Here is a 21,611-nt window from a genome sequence, read left to right as displayed (position 1 = left end):
GCACTCTGCTCTGGGTGAGGGCTAGAGGAGGCCACCCCTGTCCTGGGGTGGCAGATGTGGGGCTGGTGGCCCTCGTGAGAACAGAGGTGATATCACTGAGACAGGTCCTGCTAGAGAAGGCTGGGGCTCATGCCATGCCAGCCCTGACTGTTTTTGGACCTTGCCTGGGGCTCCTGTCCCTGGAAAATGGGCCTGGGTGGCTTCCCGAGGGGGCTGGGGAGCCCAGGAGATGGCTTTGTGCTTTGTGATGACGGAGGCTCACAGATGCGGGATGAGATTAATGTCCACTCCAGACAGAGGGCAGGGGAGTTAGTGTAGCCACTCTGCTGCAGCCAGAGAGGAATCAGAGCACCTGTTCCCTCTGCCAGAGTCCCCCCTTCCAGCCCAGCTTCTGGCACAGTGATTCTCAGCACCCTGGAGCGAGGGGGTCTTTGGTGGCCTAGAGCCAGACCTCAGCCTCAGCAGGGCAGTGTGTGACTATCACTTACATGGGCCAAGGTGTCTCAGGCCACCCCAGCTCTAGCCCCATCGGTTCCCCGTGGCTCCCCTTTGTGGTTCCGCTTTGTGGCTCTATACTCTCTGGAGCCAGACCTTTATCTAGGCTGTGTCCCCCCCCCACACCCACTCCCACCTCTGCAAGCATCTCTGCTCCTTTCTGCCTAGTTAAGTCCTCTCCACTCTGCAGGTCTGGTTCTGTCTGCATCCTAGACTGCTCCATGACCTGCAGCCCCAGCTCCTCCACACCCCTCAAGGGGCCCAGGACCCAGACCAGTGTGTCGGGAGAGAAAGCTAGGAGGCTAAACACTACCCCCCTCCCCCAGGTGAATGCTTGTCCCACTCTCCTTCCTCCCAGGATGCTCTCAGGACTCAACGAGACAATGGCTATGAAAGGCCATGGGTAGTCATACTGGTTTAATAACATGATAATTGTTTCAATTCTCGAGTCCCTACTTCTGAGTCGGGCATGATGCGGAAGTACTTTTTGTGCATATCTTTTCACAACAACCCTCCAGGGCTGGATTTTCTGTTCTCTCCACTTGGGACAGGGAATCAGAGGCTCAGAGAGGTCAAGCAACCCATCCAAATTTACACAGCACCTGACAGTCTGGGAACTCTCAAGTCACTACCCTCACAAGGGGAGGGGGGTTGTTATTTTTTTGCCACCCTGTTTCCTTCTCCCTTTCCCCTCCCTCCTTGCCTGTTATCCTCTGCCTGTGAGTTTGCATCATTACTAGAGCCCCTGGGGTCCAATTAGGGGACCTCCCCAAGGGAGCTGACTGAGGCAATCCTTGCCCTAAGGGGGCCTCCCTGAGCCAAAGTTTTAATTAGCCGTCACTGCTCTTCCTGAAACTCTGACCTGCCATGGCTACAACAGCCCAGGCGGGCTCCGTGACAAGAGGCAGGACTGGCATCTAATGGTACAGCCGAAGCCACCCTAATATGAGAGGGACTGTGTGCCTGGATCCCCATGCCACCACAGCTCCCTAGGCCCACCTCAACATTTACCTCCTTTAATCCATTAAATGGATTCATAGAATAAGTGAATTAAGTGACTTAATCCACTGAATGGATTAAATGTTAATCCATTAAGTGGATTAAATGTTAATCACATTAATATTTATAAAGCTTTTAAAACAGTGCCTATACACAGTAAAGCCAATATGACTTTTTTTTTCTTTTTTTGTTTTTTGTTTTTTTTGCTTTTTTAGGGCCTCACCCACAGCATATGGAGGTTCCCAGGAACACCCTTATATGACTTAAATTTAAAAAAATCTAGTCATCAGGAATGGGGGAGCAAGGGGCAGGGCCAGGGCACAAGGCTATACTTGGACATGAAGATGGCATGTTCCTGGGTCACCTGGCAGTGCTGAGTGACCTCTGTGTGGGCTGTCAGCATCTGTAATACTTGCCGCCTTGCAATGAGGGAAGTTTGTGGCTGAGTATGTGGCAGGGTCTGGAGGAAGCTAAGGAGCAGGTATGAAGAGGGGGCGATGTGCCAGGCACAACACAGCATTTTATAAGCTGTGCACTTCCTAAGGAGACAGGGGTTATCGTACAGATGAGGCTCAGCCAGGCAATCAACACACAACCACTGGGAGGCCGAGCAGGATTGAGACCCAAAGCCCAAGGCCCTATAACCTGGGAAATCAGACTCTTCATGTCCCCACCTCAGGCCACAGGGTGGGGTGAGTGGTCAATGAGGCCACAGGCTGCACCCCCAGCCCCTAAAGAGGAAAAAAAAAGGTGCCCCGCTCTGCTCCCACTCAGCCTCCCCTCAACCCCCTGGAAACCTGAGGACTCTGAGTGTGGCCATTTGTGTAGAAATGGAGACCCCTGGAGACCCCTTTCCTGGTGCAGGGCTGTGAGTCTAAGCTGAGAAAATCATAGGGGTTTCTGAGGTTGCAGATCTGAGGCCCCAGCCCCAACCCTCCCAGGCACATGAGGCCTCCGGACAGTGACCCTGGCCTCAGCTGGCCTGACTGCATGCCTCCCCCACCAGCAACAGTGGCTGTGCCAGGCTGAAGTCAAAGCCAGGGACGAGCCCTTGGCCGCAGTTGCCTGGTAACCAGCCCTAAGTGATGGAAACCCCAGCAGGCCACCAACGAGGGGGCAGCATCCCTAGTGGGTCTTGGGAAAGCTTCAATGGACAGTCTACCCGGCCTGCCCACAGTAGGAAAGGAGGGTGCACTGGGACTGGGGAAGGGGATCCAGGCAGGGCCAAAGAGGTGCTGGGTTTGGCAGCTTTCCAAGACTTATGAACTGGGGAGCTGGAGGAAGGGAATTCCCTATGGAGGCCAAAGCCTGACCAAAGCAAGGCGGGCATTGGGCAGGAGTCAGGGTTGTGGGTACAGACCTCCTAGACCCCAGCCACCATCCTGGAAAGAGCTGTGCTGTTCTGCCCAGGACACAGAGGCTGGAGGAGGGGCTCCCCAGAGAGAGGCTCTGGATGGGAAAGGAAAGGAGGTGATTAGGGAGCCTGGCAGGAGTCCAGGCTTGGGATGGGGGGAGCAGTCTCCTGCAACACCGAGGGGGAAATGCATCAGCTTCCCCCCTTCTCTCAGGGGCTCTCCCCCTCACCCCAGCCTGGAGGCCTCCGAGGAGGGGGCTGCGGGCAGCACGAGGCATGCAGGTGGAGCTCAGCCAGGTGTTCCTCCCTCCCAGGTCTGGGGCTGGGATATGGAGGGAGAGACAATGTCGCAAAAAGAAGGAAGCTGGAGTTCCTATTGTGACGCAGCAGAAATGAATCCGACTAGTATCCATGAGGATGAAGGTTCGATCCCCAGCCCTGCTCAGTGGGTTGGGGATCCAGCCTTGCTGTGAACTGTGTTGTAGATCACAGATGCAGCTTGGATCTGGTGTTGCCGTGGCTGTGGTGTAGGCCAGCAGCTACAGCTCTGCTCTGACCCCTAGCCTGGGAACCTCCATATGCCACAAGTGTGGTCCTAAAAACCAAAAAAAAAAAAAAGAAAGAAAGAAAAGAAAAAAAAGCTGCTGCTATTCATCCTGGACAGGCCTTCAGGAGACTTTGGTTCTAGGCCTGCCTGCCCCAGACCCTGAGCACATGGCTGCCCCTCTCTGGGCCTCAGTTTCCCCATGTTGCCATGGTGGCCGATAGCAGGCTGCTGCTGGTCTCAGGTTCTCGATCACAGTTCCTGAGGGGCTCAGAGGGGGTGTGCAAGGGCTTTAGTGGAGTTTTTCGCAGCAGAGGCTCCTCTTAGGCTCTCACTTTTGGGCCTGGGAAGGTTTTTCTGCCCTTCCTCCCTTTCAGATGGGCAGGGTCCCCCTTTGCCATGAACTCTTCACTCCCACGCTGGTAGGGGAGCCAGGCTTGTAACCAGGCAATTTAGTGGCTAGCATGGAGATTAGTTCACAATACTATGAGACCTTACAAGAGGTGACCAAATCCAGCCTCTTTGGAGTTTTGGAAGGCTTCCTGGAGGAAGGAGTCTGAGCTGAGCTTTGAAGGCCAACAGGAGTTGACAAAGAAAAAGCTGGACAGGAGTTCCCCTCATGGCTTAGCAGAAACGAATCTGACTAGCATCCATGCAGATGCAGGTTGGCCCTGAAAAGCAAAAAAAGAAAAGAAAAGAGGAGTTCCTGTAGCAGTGGAAACGAATCTGACTAGGTACCATGAGGTTGCAGGTTCAATTCCTGGCCTTGCTCAGTGGGTTAAGGATCCGGTGTTGCAGTGAGCTCTGGTGTGGGTCGCAGACTCAGCTCGGATCCGATGTTGCTGTGGCTGTGGTGTAGGAGGGCAGCTATGGCTCCGATTGGACCCCTAGCCTGGGAACCTCCATATGCCAAAGGTGCAGCCCTTAAAAAAAAAAAAAAAAGCAAACAAAACAAAACAAAAAGAAAAGAAAGACCTCTGGAGTTAGGGAGAAACTGTTTCCCTGTTTCTTCCAGCACACAGCCAAACCCTCACCTTGCCTACAGTGGCTGGGCTCTGGCACAATGGAGAACTGGGGACCCTTCCCCGACTCAAGGCCCAGTACCCTATTCCTCAGGCCTCTCTCAGGCCACAGCAGCCCCATCCCCACACAAGTGCATATCACCCCGGAGTGCCAGGGTCGATCCTACATCTGTCTCTCTCACTGCACAGGGAAGCAGTGCCAGGCTCCCCTCACTGCAGGCATGAAGTCCGGGGGTCCTCAAAATTTGGTAGAAGGACAGTCAATCCACCCTGGCTGTTAATTTATCAGAGTCCCCCCCACCCCTGCAGTAAGCTCCCCAGACTGTGTGAGGGTTTTTTTTCCAGCCAGAAGCCTGGCAGGCACAGTCTTCCAGAGGGGCCTAGTGAAAGGCCTTCCCCATTTCTTTGGGATCCCCCCTGAGAGACTCTGATTTCCTCTGGAGGTGGGGTAGAGCTCCTCCAGAGTTTGGGGGGCTCCTCACTCCCTGCTCACCCAGGCAGAGTAGCAGGTTACTGCCCTCTCCCCTCCCTCCCGTTGCAGAAGGAAACTCTGGTTTACCAGACCCCTTTGGGAAGCTGTTCACCACACCCTGAACAGATCCCATGACCCTGAACAGATCCCATGACCCTGAACAGATCCCATGACCCTGCCCCACCCAGGCCCTGTCTAACCCAGACCCCCTAGGATGTCCCCAGCACAGGCTGAAAGCCACTGGTACAGCTCACCCCTTGGGCTCTTGGGTGGCAGGATTCCTGACCACCAGCTGTGCCTGAGCCATCTCTCCAAAGGGTTTGGGGCAGGGGGGTCACACAGTCCTGGCAGGGAGAGTCCCAGTTCCTCCATTTCTTGGCTATGTGGGCAGGCCACTTCCCCCTCCTCCTCCAGAGCTACCACGGGTTAAGGACTTACTACAACACAAGCTGTGAACTGGCTGAATCTGCACAAGCCCCGTGACATGTTCTAATCATGCCCATTTGACGGATGAGCAAACTGAGTGGTCACACAGCTCAGAAAGTCACACCTCATTTTGCCGGTTTTTCAAACTCCTGCCTCATGGTTGTTGTAAAATGTAAGCAAGGTCATGTCTATCGAGTGACAGATGGCACAGGGGGTGTTCAAGCAGGAGCTTCTTGCCTTCCTGCCTTGCCCATCCACCAACACTGAGATGCTCCTCTGCTGAGTCGGTGGAAGGAGGGATGAGGGATTGCCGCACTAGCAATTTGGCGGGGCTCCCTGGAGGAGGCAATGTCTTTAGCTAGATTGGAGAGTATTGGGGAGAGCTCTGTTGCATGTCTTGGGGAAAGGTGCCACACTTCGCTGTTTCTCCGCCTATAGGATGGCTGCCAGCACCATGGGGTCCCTCTCTGGGGTGAGCAGAAGCTCCTCAGAGGAAGCAAAGAGATTTGTAAATAGCAGGGTGTGGCCTCATTAGAAACAGAGATTTTTTTTCTTTCTTTTTTTTTGTCTTTTTGCCTTTTTCTTGGGCCATCCCGCAGCATATGGAGGTTCCCAGGCTAGGGGTCTAATCAGAGCTGTAGCCACTGGCCAACGCCAGAGCCACAGCAACACCAGATCCAAGCCATGTCTGCGACCTACAGCACAGCTCACAGCAATGCCAGATCCTTAACCCACTGAGCAAGACCAGGAATCGAACCTGCAACCTCATGGTTTTTAGTCGGATTCATTAACCACTGCACCACCATGGGAATGCCAAGACATTGTTATTAATAACTAACAAGCTGAAGTTCAGGGAGCTGACCTTTTACCTCACTGTCCTCGGAGCCGTGTCTGGGGTCGGGTAGAGGAGGACAATCTGCCCCCAGACCTGTGCAGCCCTCGTGTGTCTCGGCAACAGCTTAGGTGTGAAGGCTGCCTTCCAGGTTTCTCTATGCTACTGCTCAGTGTTAACACTACCCAGGAAGCCCATTTAAGCACAGACCGATCCCTGCTCTGCTTTTGCTCACGCTGTTCTTTGCAGCCACCTCGTATAGGGTACCTTTCTTCATCCAACAAAGGCTTGTAGGCACCTCTCTCTATAGGCTCTGCACATGACCCTTGGGGAAGAGAAGACGGCAGGGTCACAGCCTTCAGGAGCTCACAATCAACTGACGCTAGGAGCTTTTTACAGTTTATAAATAATGTCCCATGCTGGCTTTGTTGGACACTAACCTGGGTTCATGGTTCCCATTTTGCAGATAAGGAGATGGAGGCTCAGAAGGTTACAAAGAGGTTCCCAAGTCCCCTGCCCTGTGACTTGTGTTTTGTAGTCTAAGGTGTTTAAGTGATGCCAAAAATGAATGCACAAGATGCTGATTCCGAAAAGAAATGGACAAGGGAGGTGCCGTCTTTGTGAAGAGTCCCCGAATTAAGACTCAGTGGGTCCACAGATTTTTTTTTTTTGCTTTTTAGGGCCGCACCCATGGCATATGGAGGTTCCCAGGCTAAGGGTCTAATTGGAGCTATACCTGCTGGCCTACATCACAGCCACAGCAACGCCAGATCCGAGCCTCTTCTGCGACCTATACTAGAAACTAAGCCCATTGAGCAAGGCCAGAGATTGAACCCGAAACCATGTGGTTCCTAGATGGATTCATTTCCGCAGCACCGCAATGGGAACTTTGGGTCCACAGATTCTTAACTGCCCCTCCTTGGGCCTCACCAGGCTCATTTTGGCCTGGGTGGGCCCCACTCAGACTCAGAGAAATTGGAGAGAACACCGGCCAGCTGGTCGCACAACCTAAGACTCCCAGACCCTAAATAGAGAACACTGCCCTCTTCCCTCCCCATCCCCGGTACCAGGGTGGAGGCCAGGGAATGGGTGTCTTGGAGGGGAGGGCAGTGTTAGTGAGGAGCAAGTGTGAGAAAGAACTGGAGTTCCCGTTGTGGCTCAGTGGTTAATAAATCTGACTAGGAACCATGAGGTTGCAGGTTCGATCCCTGGCCTTGCTCAGTGGGTTAAGGATCAGGCATTGCTGTGAGCTATGATGCAGCTCGGATCCCACATTGCTGTGTCTCTGGCTTAGGCCAGCAGCTTCAGCTCCAATTAGACCCCTAGACTTGGAATCTTCATATGCCATGGGTGAGGCCCTAGAAAAGATAAAAAGACAAAAAGACAAAAAAAAAAAGAGTGAGGAAGAACAGCCTGTGAGCTGAAGCTTGGCCATGACTCCAAGTCATCAGCTTACAGATGCATTTTCTTGATCCCAGCCTGCTATGTGACTTTGGGAAAGCCTCAGTTTTCTCTGAGTCTCTGCTCCCCAGCTCCTTCTCCAAACTCAATTTCTAAGGGCCCTTCACATCTCAACTAATTAATACCCTCTCTGCTGCCCCAGGTGACCTTCGCTTCCTCTTCCTCTCCGCAGCGCCCAGCCCCTCCTGCTCAGCTCCAGCAGCTCTAGATGCTTCCTTATTCTTGGAACCTGCAGCCTCAGGCCTGCTCTGCCCTCTGACTCAGGTGGCCCTGACCTTTGGGATCTGAGCAGATGGCCTGGGTGGTTTTGCTCCGTGAACTTGTTCTGACCTTTGGCATGTCCACCTGTTCCTTTCCTCCTTCACTGCATACGCCTGCCCCCAGTCCTTGGGCAGCCCAAGAAATGCAAGGAACTACGTTTTTCAGAGAAGGTAACAGCACCCAGCAGCTTCTCGGTGATGGCCACCGAGATGGCCTGGAGAAGGCAAATGGAGACAGCTCTTCCATCCCTCCAGCCCCTCTCTTGGTTCCTGCCTGGGAGTGCTCAACCCAACCCACCTATGTGGCTACATGGAGCTTAGTCCAGTCTTACTGAGGGAGATTTGTCAAAAATGTTCAGAGATACCCACTGAGGCCACTTGGCAAAACTTCCAGCATCCTCCTTCCTGGCTCACTTCAGGGATGGGGAAATCACCCCCTCCTCATCAGGTATGGTGCCCTAACAAGTTTTGAGATATTTTTCTGGAATTTGCCCTCTTTGCTGTATTGCGGTGAGGGAACAGACTAAGGAGACCTTCTCCGGCTCCCTAATGCAACTGTGCTGGCCAAGAGAGCCAGATATTTTAGCTATTTTAGGGCCGCACTGGTGGCATATGGAGGTTCCCAGGCTAGGGGTCAAATGGGAGCAGGAGCTACGGCTACAGGCCCACGCCACAGCCACAGCAACGCCAGATCCAAGCAGATTCTGCGACCTACACCACAGCTCAAGGCAACACCAGATCCTTAACCCACTGAGTGAGGCCGGGAATTGAAGCCGCACCTTCAGGGATCCTAGTCGGGTTCGTTACCTGCTGAGACGGGTCGGGAACTCTGAGAGCCAGTTATTTTAATATAACCTCTTCTAAATCTTAGGACACAATGAGATAATCCCAGTTTGACTAAAATAAGGAAACTGAAGCTCAACGAGGTCAAGCGGCGGGCACAAGGTCACAGAGCTAGAAAAGTGGCGATGAATGAATGATCTGAGTGACTGAATGAAGACGTGTGACGGGCGCGTGGGGCGATGGTTCTCGGAGTGTGCTGGGTTCAGACAGTGCATAGCGCCCGCGGCCGGGGCCTCGGAGGGCTGGCCGACGCAGGCCCTACACACCCCCAGGGCCCGGGGGAGCGCAGGCTCCCAGAGGCGCGGCCGGGCTCTGCCCCCACCGCGCGGGCCGCCCCGCCCCCGCCCCGCCCCCAGCCCGCCCCGCCCGGGACCGCAGACGGCGCCCGGCGGCGGCGCGAACGGCAGCGCGGAGGGTGGCTCCGGGCTCGGTGCTCGCCGCGACTTCCCGCGCAGGGCCGAGCTGGACAAGGACCCTCTGCCTCGCTGGCGCTGGAGAATGCGGCCGCGGTCCCAGGCAGCAGCAGCGGGAAGCCCAGTGCTGTGCAGGTAGGAGCTCGCCCACTCGGCGGGCGCGGAAACTTGGGCCGAGTTTGCGGGCGGCGCGTGGGGAAGGGGCGGGTGGCGCTGCCCCAGGGCGCCCCTACCGGCCGGCCCGGGGATGGAGCGCGCTGGGCCTGGGCCGAAGTGGCGTGGCTCCCGGCGGCCTCGGACCCTCGGCGGGAGCGCTGCCGGGCAGGGGTCGCGCCGCTGCTCCGACTTTCCCCGGAGTTCGAGGCCCCTGGGGCAGGTAGCGTCGTGGAGCTCCGGCGGGGCCCTGGCGCCTGATCTAGTGCGGGGCTGGCTAAGTGAAGCTCAGGCCGAGCCCCCGGGCCTCCTGCGGGGCCCGGCTCACGTGGACTACCCGGGCGGAGAGGAGAGGCCGGCGGGGGGCTGGCCTGGGGGGCCGCAGGCGCTAAGGCTCCGCGGGGCTCTGGACGCGCCCTGCTGGGACGCGACGGCCCTGCGGTTTCCTCGCTACGGCTTGACTCACTCTCTGGCCGCAGCCCAGGCTGGCGAGATCGCCCCGAGGCGGTGGCTGCCCGGTCTCTGCAGCCAGGCCGCCCCCCTGCCCCGATCCTCTCACCAGTCTTTGGGTGTCGGTCCATGGGGCCCGGTGCGCTGTCCTGCCTGCGTGCACACGTGTGCGGGGGCCCGAGTGAGGGGAGAACGCAGTTCTGGCGGGCCGTTTGTGCAGATATGGGTCAGGCACGTACTTGCAGGCACGGGTTTGCATGGGTGGCGGAGGCCTGTGTGTCGTCCTCCTGGGGTGCACGTGCGCCCCAGCGCCGCCAGGCAGGGCATGAGGACACCCGGAAGCTGGCGGGGTCGGGTGCAGCGGTAGCCCCAAAGCCAGGTCAGCTGAGGGCCCCAGGCACAGAGTTATGGGCCAGGCAGGTAGAGGAAAGGGGCTGGAGCCCATCCCACGACCCTTCCCCCTCCCCTGGAGCCTGAGCTGCCCCAAGGTACGGTTGGAGCGGTGGCAGGGCCCAGAGCCTCAGCTGCGGGGAGGTGTAAGAACATGGAAAGGGGGCCTAGTTCAGCCTGCTAAGAGAGTCCAGGCGCTGGCCACAGCTGGGCAAGATCCCTCTCTTCTTCCTGGTTTTGCCCGATGTCCTCCCGGAGACCCCTTAAAAGGTGGAAGAGGCAATGGGGCCACAGAACTGTTTACTCCCCCTGCTGCTTAGGGCAGGGATGGCACAGCGTTGGTGGGGTTTTCTGGACCCTGCCAGAGGTTGGTCCTCCCAGACCAGCTCTAACCTCAACCAGCAAGTAGCTCAGTGGCCCAAAGGGTGATGTGACCCCTGATCCCTGGGGTCCTGCCCTTCCCCAAACAATTGCTTGCCTTTTTGTGTATGCATCAGTGTCAGGGAAGGAGACCCCTACATTTTGGCTACCTTCTTGAACCTGGAGGGGCCTTGCTTGAGGGCATATATACTGGGCTCTCCATCCCCTACTGGCAGGAGGTAGTGTTACCTCCATACCCTTCATAGTCCTCTCCTGTCTCCCCAGAGCCCCTGTCTCTCCTCCAAAGACTCTCGAGGGTCCCAAATGGCCTCACCTTTATTGATTGGGTCCCAAGGGGGTGTCTCAGGAAGTCTCCCGGGCAAAGGGCACGCAATGGGCAGAGCCCAGAAGAGAAGGGGGTGGGTGTGGAGCAGGCCCCAAGGAGTATGCAGAGGAGGTGAGACTAGAGCCAGCACTTAATTAATCCAGAGGCCCCCAAGGGCAGGGGGGCTCAGCACCTCCAAAACCATACAACCTCTGCAAAGTTGCTGTGCAGCGTGAGGCAGGGGAGGGGGGGGGGTTCCCTTTGGCTGCAGAACCTTGTCATAGGGCACTGCTATCAGTATTGTTGCCCTAATGTCCTTCTCTGTCTTCTCTGAAGCATCCGCTTCTCCAGGCTGTCTGAGGTGTTGAAGGATTCTGGCCAGGAGATGAACCATCTTTTTTTCGGAGAGTGCTGCCTGGCTTCCTTGGTGCACTGAGGCTGGGTTGAGGGTGGGCATTGCCTCTATACTACCTTCGGCTTTTCCCATCCCCCCAAATGTGCCAGTCTAACTCTGAACCTGTAGTTGTCATTAGCCACCAGGCTGAAGGAAGGAGAGGGCTGAGAGAGGGGGCTGGTCTTGGCGGATTTGTGAGAGAAACCTGTGACACCTGGCCCATGGCCTAATCATAGCCAGATTGAATTGTTTCATCCTTTCTTAAGCCACCTGAGGGTTTCGGGGAACAGGGCATTGGGGAGGTAGAAGCAGGTCAATGTGACCATAGTAGACTGGCCTCAGATGACCCCTCCTGGGGCACTGGCTGCCTTGAGGAAACCCACACTTGACCTCTCTGGCCCGGGGTCCCAGTCCTTGCCTGGCCTTGCTTGAGGACCTTAGTCTTTCTCTGGCACAAAGTTTTCCCATCAGTACAATGGGGGTCGTTGCCAGCTAGCACTTTGTGACCCTTGGAAGCTCCCTGCCCTGGACTTTTACATCCTCCTACCTCCCTGCCTGCTCCATGGTTCTTTGCTGCCCTCATGTGCCTTGGAATAGCCGCAGCTTAGAGGCCGGGATGGACACAGGCTCTCCCCTGCCCTGCACACACGGCAGCTTCCTGTTGGTGCCACAGCACCACCTGCCGGACAGCCTTTGCTTTCCTGCTGGCGGTGGGTAGGGTAGAGCCTGTAGGAAGGGTTGCTCTGGGCCAACTCTCCTGGGGGACCGCCCTCTAAAACTAAACCCAGTATGTGTGTCCTTGTGGGCCTAGGGACCTGGTTTCCAGCCCTGGTTCTGGCTTTTGATGAGACTGGCAGGTTAGGGGTTCCTGTTGTGGCTCAGCAGGTTAAGAACCCAACATAGTGTCCATGAGGATGCAGATTCGATCCCTGGCCTTAGTGAGTTCAGGATCTGGCATTGCTGCAAGCTGCGGTGTAGGTCGTAGATGTCACTTGGATCTGGCGCTGCCATGGCTATGGCTCCCATTAGACCCCTAGTCTGGAAACTTCCGTGTGTCATGGGTATGGCCGTAAAAAGAAAAAGACAAACAAAAAAGACTGGCAGGTCAGAAAGTGAGATCTAGAGTATCAGAGGAAATATGAATTTGTAGACAATGCCCAATTCCACATTTCAGCTGCTGTGGGCATCTTGAGACCACTATGGCATCTTAGAATAAGAGCTTGTAGTGGGAGCCTACCTCTTGTCCCATCTTTGTCGTCAATGACTTTGGAATGAGTGGATCTACTCATTTATACATGATGAGGGGATGGGGTGGGAGCAGGAGGAGGAGTCAAGTGAAATGATTCTCAGACTGAGCTCTCCAAAGTCCGAAACCCCAAGAAAGGGGTCTTGGGAGTCATGCTGAACAGAAGGGGCTCCTGGAGTGACAGTGGGTATATGTTAGAGCTGTTGTATGAGAATTCATTAAAAAGAAGTGTTCCGAGGAGTTCCTGTCATGGCTCAGTGGTTAACGAATCCAACTAGGAACCATGAGGTTGCGGGTTCGATCCCTGGCCTTGCTCAGTGGGTTGAGGATCCAATGTTGCCGTGAGCTGTGGTGTAGGTTGCAGGCACGGCTTGGATCCTGCATTGCTGTGGCTCTGGTGTAGTTCGGCGGCTATAGCTCGAATTGGACCCCTAGCCTGGGAACCTTCATATGCCATGGGAGCAGCCCTAGAAATGGCAAAAAGACCAAAAAAAAAAAAAGGGTTCCACACCTGAAAAATAAAGTTGGCACATTCTTGCATTCATCCATCCATACAGTCTTTATTGAGCATCTACTGAGTGCAAAGTTCTCAGGCGCAGCAATGAGCCAGCGGGAGCAGCAGCCCTGTGTTGCTTGCTTGTAGCCTGTTCTGACAGCCCCTGCCTCTCTCCCTCTCTCTCCCAGGTCAGCAGTGGAGTAGTTGGGGCCCTGGAGGGCTTGAAGCCTTCACAGTGATGGCGGAGAAGCGGCCACTGGGGACCCTGGGGCCTGTGATGTATGGCAAGCTGCCCCGCCTAGAGGCAGACTCTGGGCCCGGGCACAGCCTGCCCCCCTCTTCTGGTAACCAGGACCCCTGCAGCTACAAGGGTGCCTACTTCTCCTGCCCCATGGGGGGTCCACCCAAGGCAGGGTCTGAGCGGTTGGCATCCTGGACCCCGTACCCACCCTTGTACCCTACCAGCGTGGCAGGACCCCCACTTCGGCCAGACAACCTGCTGACCAGCTGCCTGCTCTACCGCCCACCCACAGAAAGCTCCGAGAAAGTACAGGATTCTGGCCCCGTGGAGCTCCTGCCCTTCAGTCCGCAGGCTCATTCCTACCCAGGCCCACCATTGGCGGCACCCAAGCCTGTCTACCGCAACCCTCTGTGTTATGGGCTCTCCACGTGCTTGGGGGAGGGGGCAGCGAAGAGACCACTGGATGTGGATTGGACACTGGTGACTGGATCCCTATTACCCCCAGCTGACCCATCTTGTTCTCTGCCCCCAGCTCCTGGCAAGGGCCCGTCCCTCGATGGCACCTTCTTGCGTGGGGTGTCTGCTGGGGCATCTGGCAAAGACTCCACAGTGAGCTTCTCCCCATGCCAGGCATTCTTGGAGAAGTATCGCACCATCCACAGCACGGGCTTCCTGGCCTCCAAGTATGCAGGCCCTTACTCTGGGGACCCCAAGCAGGCATTGTCCGAGGGACCTTCCAGTCCTTGGACCCAGCTGGCTCAACCCCTGGGACCAGCCTGCCAGGATGCAGTGCCTACCCACTATCCACTGCCCCACCCCACACAGGCCCTGCCTTGCCCAACAGCCTGTCACCACCCAGAGAAGCAGGGCGGCTATGGCTCGGTGCTTGCACTACAGCCGCTGGGAGCCCCCAAGATGGCCGGGTACCCGGCTGGTGGGCTAAGCAGCCCCTACCTGAGGCAGCAGGCAGCTCAGGCACCCTATATGCCCCCAGTGGGGTTGGATACTTATTCCTACCCATCTGCCCCCCTCCCAGCCCCCTCTCCAGGCCTCAAGCTGGAGCCACCTCTTGCCCCACGCTGCCCACTGGACTTTGCTCCCCAACCGCTGGGCTTTCCTTATCCCCGGGATGATCTTGCTCTCTATGGAGTATCCCCAAGGCTTGGAGGGACACCGCCTTCCCAAAGCAGTGTGCAGCCTGTGCCACAGCCTGGTGCCTTCCAGCGGGCCTGCCAGCCTCTACCTGCCAGCCAGCCATGCTCAGAGCCTGCGAGGCCTGCAGAGAAGCCGGGGCAGGAGGCCGATGAGAAAATGTGGCTGCCCAGCTGCAGGAAAGAGCCAGTCCAGCCCCAGATCGACGAGCACCCTGGGGCACCCATCGTCATTGGAGACAGTCCAGTTCCCCGCACCCCACCGGCACTCCCACCCTGTGCCCAAGAGCGCCCATCTCTTCCGCCAAACGAGGGCACGCTGCCACCCAGCTCTCCACCCATGCCCATCATCGACAATGTCTTCAGCCTGGCCCCCTACCGTGACTATCTGGATGCACAGGCACCCGAGGCCACAGCTGAGCCTGACCCTGCTCCAGCCCCTAGTGAGAGCCAGGACAGAGACTGCAGGGGGTCCCTGCCTGCCCAGGAAGCCCCCTCGAGGGTGCACTCCTCACTTAAGGAGGAGGTGGCACTGGACTTGAGTGTGAAGAAGGCTGCGGCAGAGGCTCTGCCTATCAAGGTCCCTTGTCCCGCAGGGCATGTCAAGCCCACCGCAGCCGTGGATGTGCCGGGCGTGGGAAACACAGTGTCAGATGTGCCCAATGTGGGGGACACGGTCTCAGATCTGCAGAGCCTGAAAAAGATGGTCACAGAGGTCCCTGAGGTGCCCCAGGTACCAGTGGCCACAGAGGCCACACCAAGGACCAACTTCCACAGCTCCGTGGCCTTCATGTTCCGAAAATTCAAGATCCTCCGTCCAGCACCCTTGCCTGCAGCCATGGTCCCAGCTGTGGTCCCAGCCGTGCCCACCTCAGCCCCTACCCCTGCCCAGCCTGCACCCCCTCACACACCCGTGCCTGCTGGACTGAAGATTCTTAGCCAGCCCTTGCCCATGGCCTGCTTCAACCTGGCACTGCCCAGCCCTCCAGCTGTAGCCGTGGCCTCCCCTGCCTCAGCCCCTGCTCCGGCTCCGTCCCCTGCACCAGCACCGGCTCTGACTCCAGCTTCTGTTCCTGCTCCTGCTCCAGTTACAGGCCCTGATCCCGCTTCTCCGACCACAGCAGACGCCCAGGAGCAACAGTTTGCTGGACTGCATGCGTCCCTGTGTGACGCCATCTCTGGCTCCGTGGCCCACTCCCCACCGGAGAAGCTGCGCGAGTGGCTTGAGACGTCTGGGCCTGCAGGCCAGGCGGCGTGGCAGGACTGCCAGGGTGTGCAGGGGCTGCTGGGCAAGCTGCTGTCCCAGCTGCAGAGCTTCGTGTGCACGCAGCAGTGCCCTTTCCCCCACGTGGTGCGGGCCGGGGCCATCTTTGTGCCCATCCATCTGGTGAAGGAGCGGCTCTTCCCGCGGCTGCCGCCCGCTTCTGTGGACCATGTGCTGCAGGAGCATCGCGTGGAGCTGCGGCCCACCACGCTGTCGGAGGAGCGCGCCCTGCGGGAGCGTGCCCTGCGTGGCTGCACCTCGCGCATGCTGAAGCTGCTGGCACTGCGCCAGCTGCCTGACATCTACCCCGACCTGCTGGGCTTGCAGTGGCGGGACTGTGTACGCCGCCAGCTGGGTGAGCATGGGGCGGCCCCAGTAGCCACCGGAGCTGTGTGAGCGAGTGACAGGTGTGTGGGCTGTGTGAGTGGTCACAGCCAGGGGCTGAGGGATTCCTGGGCCTCTGGAAAGAACTCTTGCCTGGGGAGTGGGTTGGCCCTCCATTGTAGGCTCCACGGACCCGCCCATCCCTTTTCACTCCCAGCATCAATGAGCTCCCTCACAGCCTCCTCTGTAAGCCTCTGAACCCGCCAGCTGCTGTCCCCAGGGCACCTTGGCCTTCTCTGGCGCAGCACCCTCCCCGATTCCCCCCTTATCCATGCTCCTCTGTTGTGCCTTTTTTCCGTCTCTGGTGCAGGCTTCTCCTCTGGTGTTTCTGGGGCTCCTACCAGGCCCTGTTTTCTGTTGGAGGTAACCTTGACCCTTTTTCTGTCCTGCCCCACCTCCCCTCTTGGAGCTCAGGCCCCAGATACCTGCCTGCATGCCGGGCTTCTATACCTGCGGCCTCTCTGACCCTTAACCCCTCCCACACCTCACTCCTGAGCTTTTCCCTGAGCTCACTTCCCACCCCAGTCTTTTTCCATCTTAGTGAGTGGCTCTGTACTTAGCCAGCACCCCATTCGCCCTTCCCGAACCCTTGCCCTTTAGGCCTGCAGTTTGCCAGTCCTCCCAGGTGTTGCCCATAAGCTGGAGCACCGTTTTGTGTTTCACTTTTCTCTGCCAAATGAGGTCCATGCGTGGTGTTCTCCAGTGTGCTCTTTTTGCATCTGGAGCATTGTCTGCATCTGGCGCTGCTCTTAGGGAGCAGTCCTGCCTGGGCTTTGCCTCTGGCTCCAGTTCTAGGGCTGGTACTAGACGATGGCACTCTAGTGTGGCAGGGCCCCCTCTGCGCCTCAGCTTCCCCACCTGTTCTGTGGGTCTTTGGATCAGACCATTGGTTTCTGGCCTGTTGAGCCCCTTTCCACTTGTCCTTGCACCCAAACAGCTTCTCCTGAGGGTGCCAGTGTCAGATAGAATGCTGACATCACCTGGGGAGAAGCACGCACTTTTGGCTTGAGGGGCTTGGCAGTTTGGCCTGTAGGCACGTTCTGGGAAGGGTCACGATGTCTGTGACCCTGCCAGGGCCACCCTGACCTGGGACAGTAGAGCCTCTGGTCTAGATGGCCCTGGAGGCCAGGAGATGGGAGCTAAGGGTGTTGGGGGTCTGCAGCCTGACTGTGCGTTCCATTTTCCAGGTGACTTTGACACCGAGGCCAGATCTGTGCCCTCAGAGCCCACCAGAGCCAGAGAGGAGCCGGAGAGCCTTGCCCTGGCTTGGAAGTCGCCTGCCCCCAAGGCCAAAAAGCCGGGGAGGAAGCCACCAACCCCTGGCCCAGAGAAAGCAGAGGCAGCTGCTGGGGGATGGTCTCAGGGCACCTCACCCACCCCTGCTGCCAGCACCAGCCCACCTGGCCCGAGCATGCGGGCACGCTTCCGCAGCCTGCTGGAATCTGCCTGGCTCAACGGCCTGGCACTGCCCACTTGGGGCCACAAGCCCTCGGGACCAGACCGGACTGTGCCACGCCCGCAGCTACTGGGCGGCCAGAGCCACCATCTGTAGTGGTGGTCACTGCTGCTGTTTGGAGATCTGGGAGTATTGGCCACCTCCCTCTGTCAGCCCAGCTGCTGAGGGCCAGGAGTGGACATGGCCTCGCAGTTTCTCTCCTCTCTCCCTGCCCTCACCTCCCACCCCAGGTGGTGCCGAGAGCCCCTGAACTTTTCACTTGAGGGCCTTTATCAGAACGGACTGCTTCCTATTTCTTGGGAGAAACCGTGTGGGCTTTGGAGCCCGACAGACTTGGGCTTGAATCCTGGCTCCTGTGTTCCTTGCTGTGTAACCGGTGGGCCACTTCCTCTCCGGGCCCTCAGTTCCCCATTTGTAAAATAGAACAACACAGCCTACCTCACAAGGTTGTTGCGGGGTGATGCCTGACACACAGCCGTCACAGTTTGCTCTCTGCTTCCTGCCCAGGACAAGAGCTTAGCTCTCAGCCAGGGCTTGGAATAGGAGGCTGGAGGCGTGTAGAAGTTTCCTCTAGAAAGTCTATGTGTCATGGGACTTGGTTATCTTAGGGTGGCACCGTGTATGTATATGACTCACACTTTCTAGAGTCACCTCCCAGAAAACCTAGGGCTTCAGCCCCAGCGTCTGGAGCTGGCCCCCAACCCCCCAGCCTGGAGCTCCCTCAGGGGGCCATCCCCACCTCTACCCTGCTACAGGGGGTGCAGGGGTACAGCCCCGGGGCTGGCGTCCTTGTCCTGGGCCTGCTGCTCTCACCCCTGGGAGGCCCCAGCCTGTGCTGAGTCAACACCAGTGTCTTCCCCTGAGCTGCCATCCCTACCTGGCATGTTACCCCAAGAAAGTTGTGTTTGCCAGAAGCCAAGCAGCTGCAGGGACTCAGGGACTGTAAGGGGCAGGCTGAGTGACAGCTCAGTCCTGGGAGGTCTCCAAAGACATGGGCTGAGGACCTGAGCCTGGGCCCTATCAGCCAGGCCTGCTGTGGTTACCTCCTTGCAGAGTGCTGAACTGAGCCAGAGGCTGGCAGGCTGGGCCCTTGGTCTAGGTAAGGTTTGTAATAAAGCTCTGGGCCCCGGAGGCAAGCCCTTAAACATGAAAGAATTTGGGTGGTTTTTGGCCCTGGAGTGTGAGTGACTCTGGGGGGTTCTAGGTTTCTCATGCCATTGCCAGGTCCGTAGCCCTTTACTGGCAGGCCAAAGCTCTCCCCACTCCCAGCCCAGAAGGTGCCGCAGCTCTTCAGTACCCTGTGCCGCCTAGATCTGGCCATGGGGGCCCTTGCTGCCTTGCTCAGGGAAAGCCTCTCCCTCTTGAGACCCTTGTGTGTCCTGGTGGTCTGTAGCTCACTCCAGGTGAGAAATGCTGGTCACCAGGCCCCATTGTGTGTCCCTCTCCCAGGACCAAGGATGGTGCCTGTCAAGTTACCCCCCCAGACACCCTGCCTCATCTGGGCTCTATTCCCACAGAGGTTTGCTCTCAGGGCTACTGAGGTAGCTTCCTGGACATGGATTCCTGCTCTTGGCAGAGCTAGTCCATGAGGGCTGATCACATCTGCCGGCATTGAGCCTCGTCTGTTGGGGCTTCTCTGAGCACAGCTGCACTGTGTACCTCCATTGTTCCCTGGACTCTATCCATAACAGGCCTGAGGAGTCTCCTGGCCTGTGAAGAGGACAGGCCAGGAGATGGCAACTCAACAGGTGGCTGCAGTGCCAAACCTGGGGGTGCTCTGGAAGCTCAGGAAGGGCCTGGCCTAAGTTGGGCGTGAGGAGGTGTCCTTGGGTCCCAGAAGAGGAGCTGCCTGTAGTGGGCCTGGGGGACTGATAGGAAGATGTAGGTCAAAACAAGTGTTCAAGGGAGTTCCCATCATGGTGCAGCAGAAACGAACCCAACTAGGAACCATGAGGTTGTGGGTTCGATCCCTGGCCTTGCTCAGTGGGTTAAGGATCTGGTGTTGTCATGAGTTTGTGGTGTAGGTCGCAGACTGGGCTTGGATCTGGTGTTGCTGTGGCTGTGGTGTAGGCCGGCAGCTGTAGCTCCTGTTGGACCCCTAACCTGGGAACCACCGTATTGCCACAGGTGTGGCCCTAAAAAAAAAAAAAAAAAGTGTTCAAGTGCAGCTTGAGTAAGGCGAAGGGCATGTGCAGAGGCCTAGAGGTATATTATTTGGAAAAGGGAAGTGGGTGTGGTTGGAGTGCAGGGAGGGGGGCGGGGCCTGGAATCCATCCTGCTCCTGGGCATCAACTCATTTAGCCCTTTCGTCCTGATGAGTTGGGGTGTGGTTCATGTTTGTAGGAAACAGTTTGGATCACTGGAGGCTCCTTGTGTAGGGAGGGGAAAAACAAGATTGCAATTAAGGTGGAGTCACTGAACCCCCAGGCCTTGGGTCTCAGCAACCCCACCACCCCCACCCCCGCAAACCAGAGGCACGCTCCTGATTGCCAGGGCCTTGCTGGAGCTGGTCTGATCCTGTCCTTTCTTTTTTTTTTTTTTTTTGTCTTTTTGCCTTTTCTAGGGCTGCTCCCACGACATATGGAGGTTTCCAGGCTAGGGGTCTTATCGGAGCTGTAGCCGCTGGCCTATGCCAGAGCCACAGCAACACAGGATCTGAGCCGGAGTCTGCAAGCTACACCACAGCTCACAGCAATGGCAGATCCTTAACCCACTGGGCAAGGCCAGGGATTGAACCCACAACCTCATGGTTTCTAGTCAGATTTGTTAACCACTGAGCCACGACGGGAACTCCTGTTCTTTACTTTCTTAACCTCTTTTTCCTTCCTTTTCCTCTTTCCTTCTTCCTGCCTTCCCTGGCTGTGTTATACACCTATTGTGCCCCTGTTATCCTGCCAGGTGTGCATCTTGCCAAGGGTTACAGGGCCGGGTCTGACGCATCAGGATAGGACTCAGCACCTGAGACCATCCACCTGTGGTCCCTTTAGGACCGTAGTGGTGCAGAGGCTGGGTTAGAGTGTTCGGAGCTGGGGCTGGGGGCCAGTGACTGCTCCTCATGGGACAGCTCTGTCCTGGGAGCCCAGTCTGAGGGGAGAGACTTGGCCCTGGCCTGAGGGTCTGTTAAGGGGGGAGATATGACATTGTCCCAGGGATCCCCAAGCTAAGGTGATGGTGACAGGGATAGAACTCTGCCCTAGGACTCCTCTCAGGGAGGCAGTGCTACCACCCCTCACACAGTTTTTCACAAAGTCTATTCCATTGTTTGGTAGGAATATTGATGGCTGGAGTTCGCATCATGACTCAGAGGAAACAAATCTGACTAGCATCCATGAGGACGCAGGTTCCGTCCCTCGCCCTTGCTCAATGGGTTAAGGATCCGGTGTTGCTGTGAACTGTGGTGTAGGTCACAGATGTAACTTGGATCCCGCATCGCTGTAGCTGTGGCTGTGTCCAGTGGCTGTAGCTCTGATTCAACTCCTAGCCTGGGAACCTCCATGTGTGGCCCTAAAAAGACAAAAAAAAAAAAAAAGAAAATAGGAATACCGATGGCTAAACTGAAGGCAAGGGGTGGGGGCATGGAGCTGAGTGTGCTGGGAGCCCCCCACCCCTCACGGAAACTGGAGCGGGGTCCGCTCTGCTTTGATTAATTGTGGCTCTTCCGGCTCCTGTAACCATCTAAGCCTCCTTGGCTGGGCTGTGCCCAGGTGGGACTTTTCACACAGAATCACCTGGAAAATGGTTTCCTGGGCCTCATCAAGGAAGGTCTTAGGCAGAGTCCAGGAATCTGGGTTTTAATCAAATTCCCAAGGCGATGCTGAGTCCGGCGTTTGGCAGTCATTTTCAGTAACACGGACCACTACTCCCACTAGGTTACAGATGGGGACACAGGTCCAGGACCTTACTGGTGTCAGGGGCTGTGTCAAGACCCAGGGCCAGGAGTTCCCGTCGTGGCACAGTGGTTAACGAATCCGACTAGGAACCACGAGGTTGCGGGTTCGGTCCCTGGCCTCACTCAGTGGGTTAAGAATCCCGCGTTGCTGTGAACTGTGGTGTAGGTTGCAGATGCGGCTTGGATCCCGCGTTGCTGTGGCTCTGACGTAGGCCGGAGACTACAGCTCCAATTAGACCCCTAGCCTGGGAACCTCCATATGCCGCGGGAGTGGCCGAAGAAATAGCAAAA

At 57.1% G+C, this 21,611-nt stretch overlaps 1 protein-coding gene across 2 annotated transcripts; it reads left to right on the top strand.

The window, feature by feature from the left end:
* The first annotated feature begins 9,070 nt into the window (after positions 1-9,070).
* Positions 9,071-17,873, top strand: C9H15orf39 (chromosome 9 C15orf39 homolog). Of its 2 annotated transcripts, none has more exons than XM_047795941.1 (3): positions 9,071-9,256; positions 13,124-15,946; positions 17,163-17,873. In XM_047795941.1, the coding sequence occupies exons 2-3, from the start codon at positions 13,174-13,176 to the stop codon at positions 17,525-17,527; spliced, it is 3,138 nt and encodes a 1,045-aa protein (XP_047651897.1). In that variant the 5' UTR covers positions 9,071-9,256; positions 13,124-13,173; the 3' UTR covers positions 17,528-17,873. The 2 variants fall into 2 exon arrangements, with proteins under 2 accessions (XP_047651897.1, XP_047651898.1); XM_047795942.1 differs by having other exon boundaries at positions 13,124-15,998; positions 17,163-17,291.
* The last annotated feature ends 3,738 nt before the right edge of the window (positions 17,874-21,611 follow it).

The sequence above is a fragment of the Phacochoerus africanus genome, chromosome 9, assembly GCF_016906955.1.
Source record: "Phacochoerus africanus isolate WHEZ1 chromosome 9, ROS_Pafr_v1, whole genome shotgun sequence".
In the NCBI taxonomy this organism is placed as follows: Eukaryota; Metazoa; Chordata; class Mammalia; order Artiodactyla; family Suidae; genus Phacochoerus; species Phacochoerus africanus.
The sequence above is the reverse complement of the archived record's forward strand: the minus strand, read 5'-3'. Positions and strand labels throughout refer to the sequence as shown.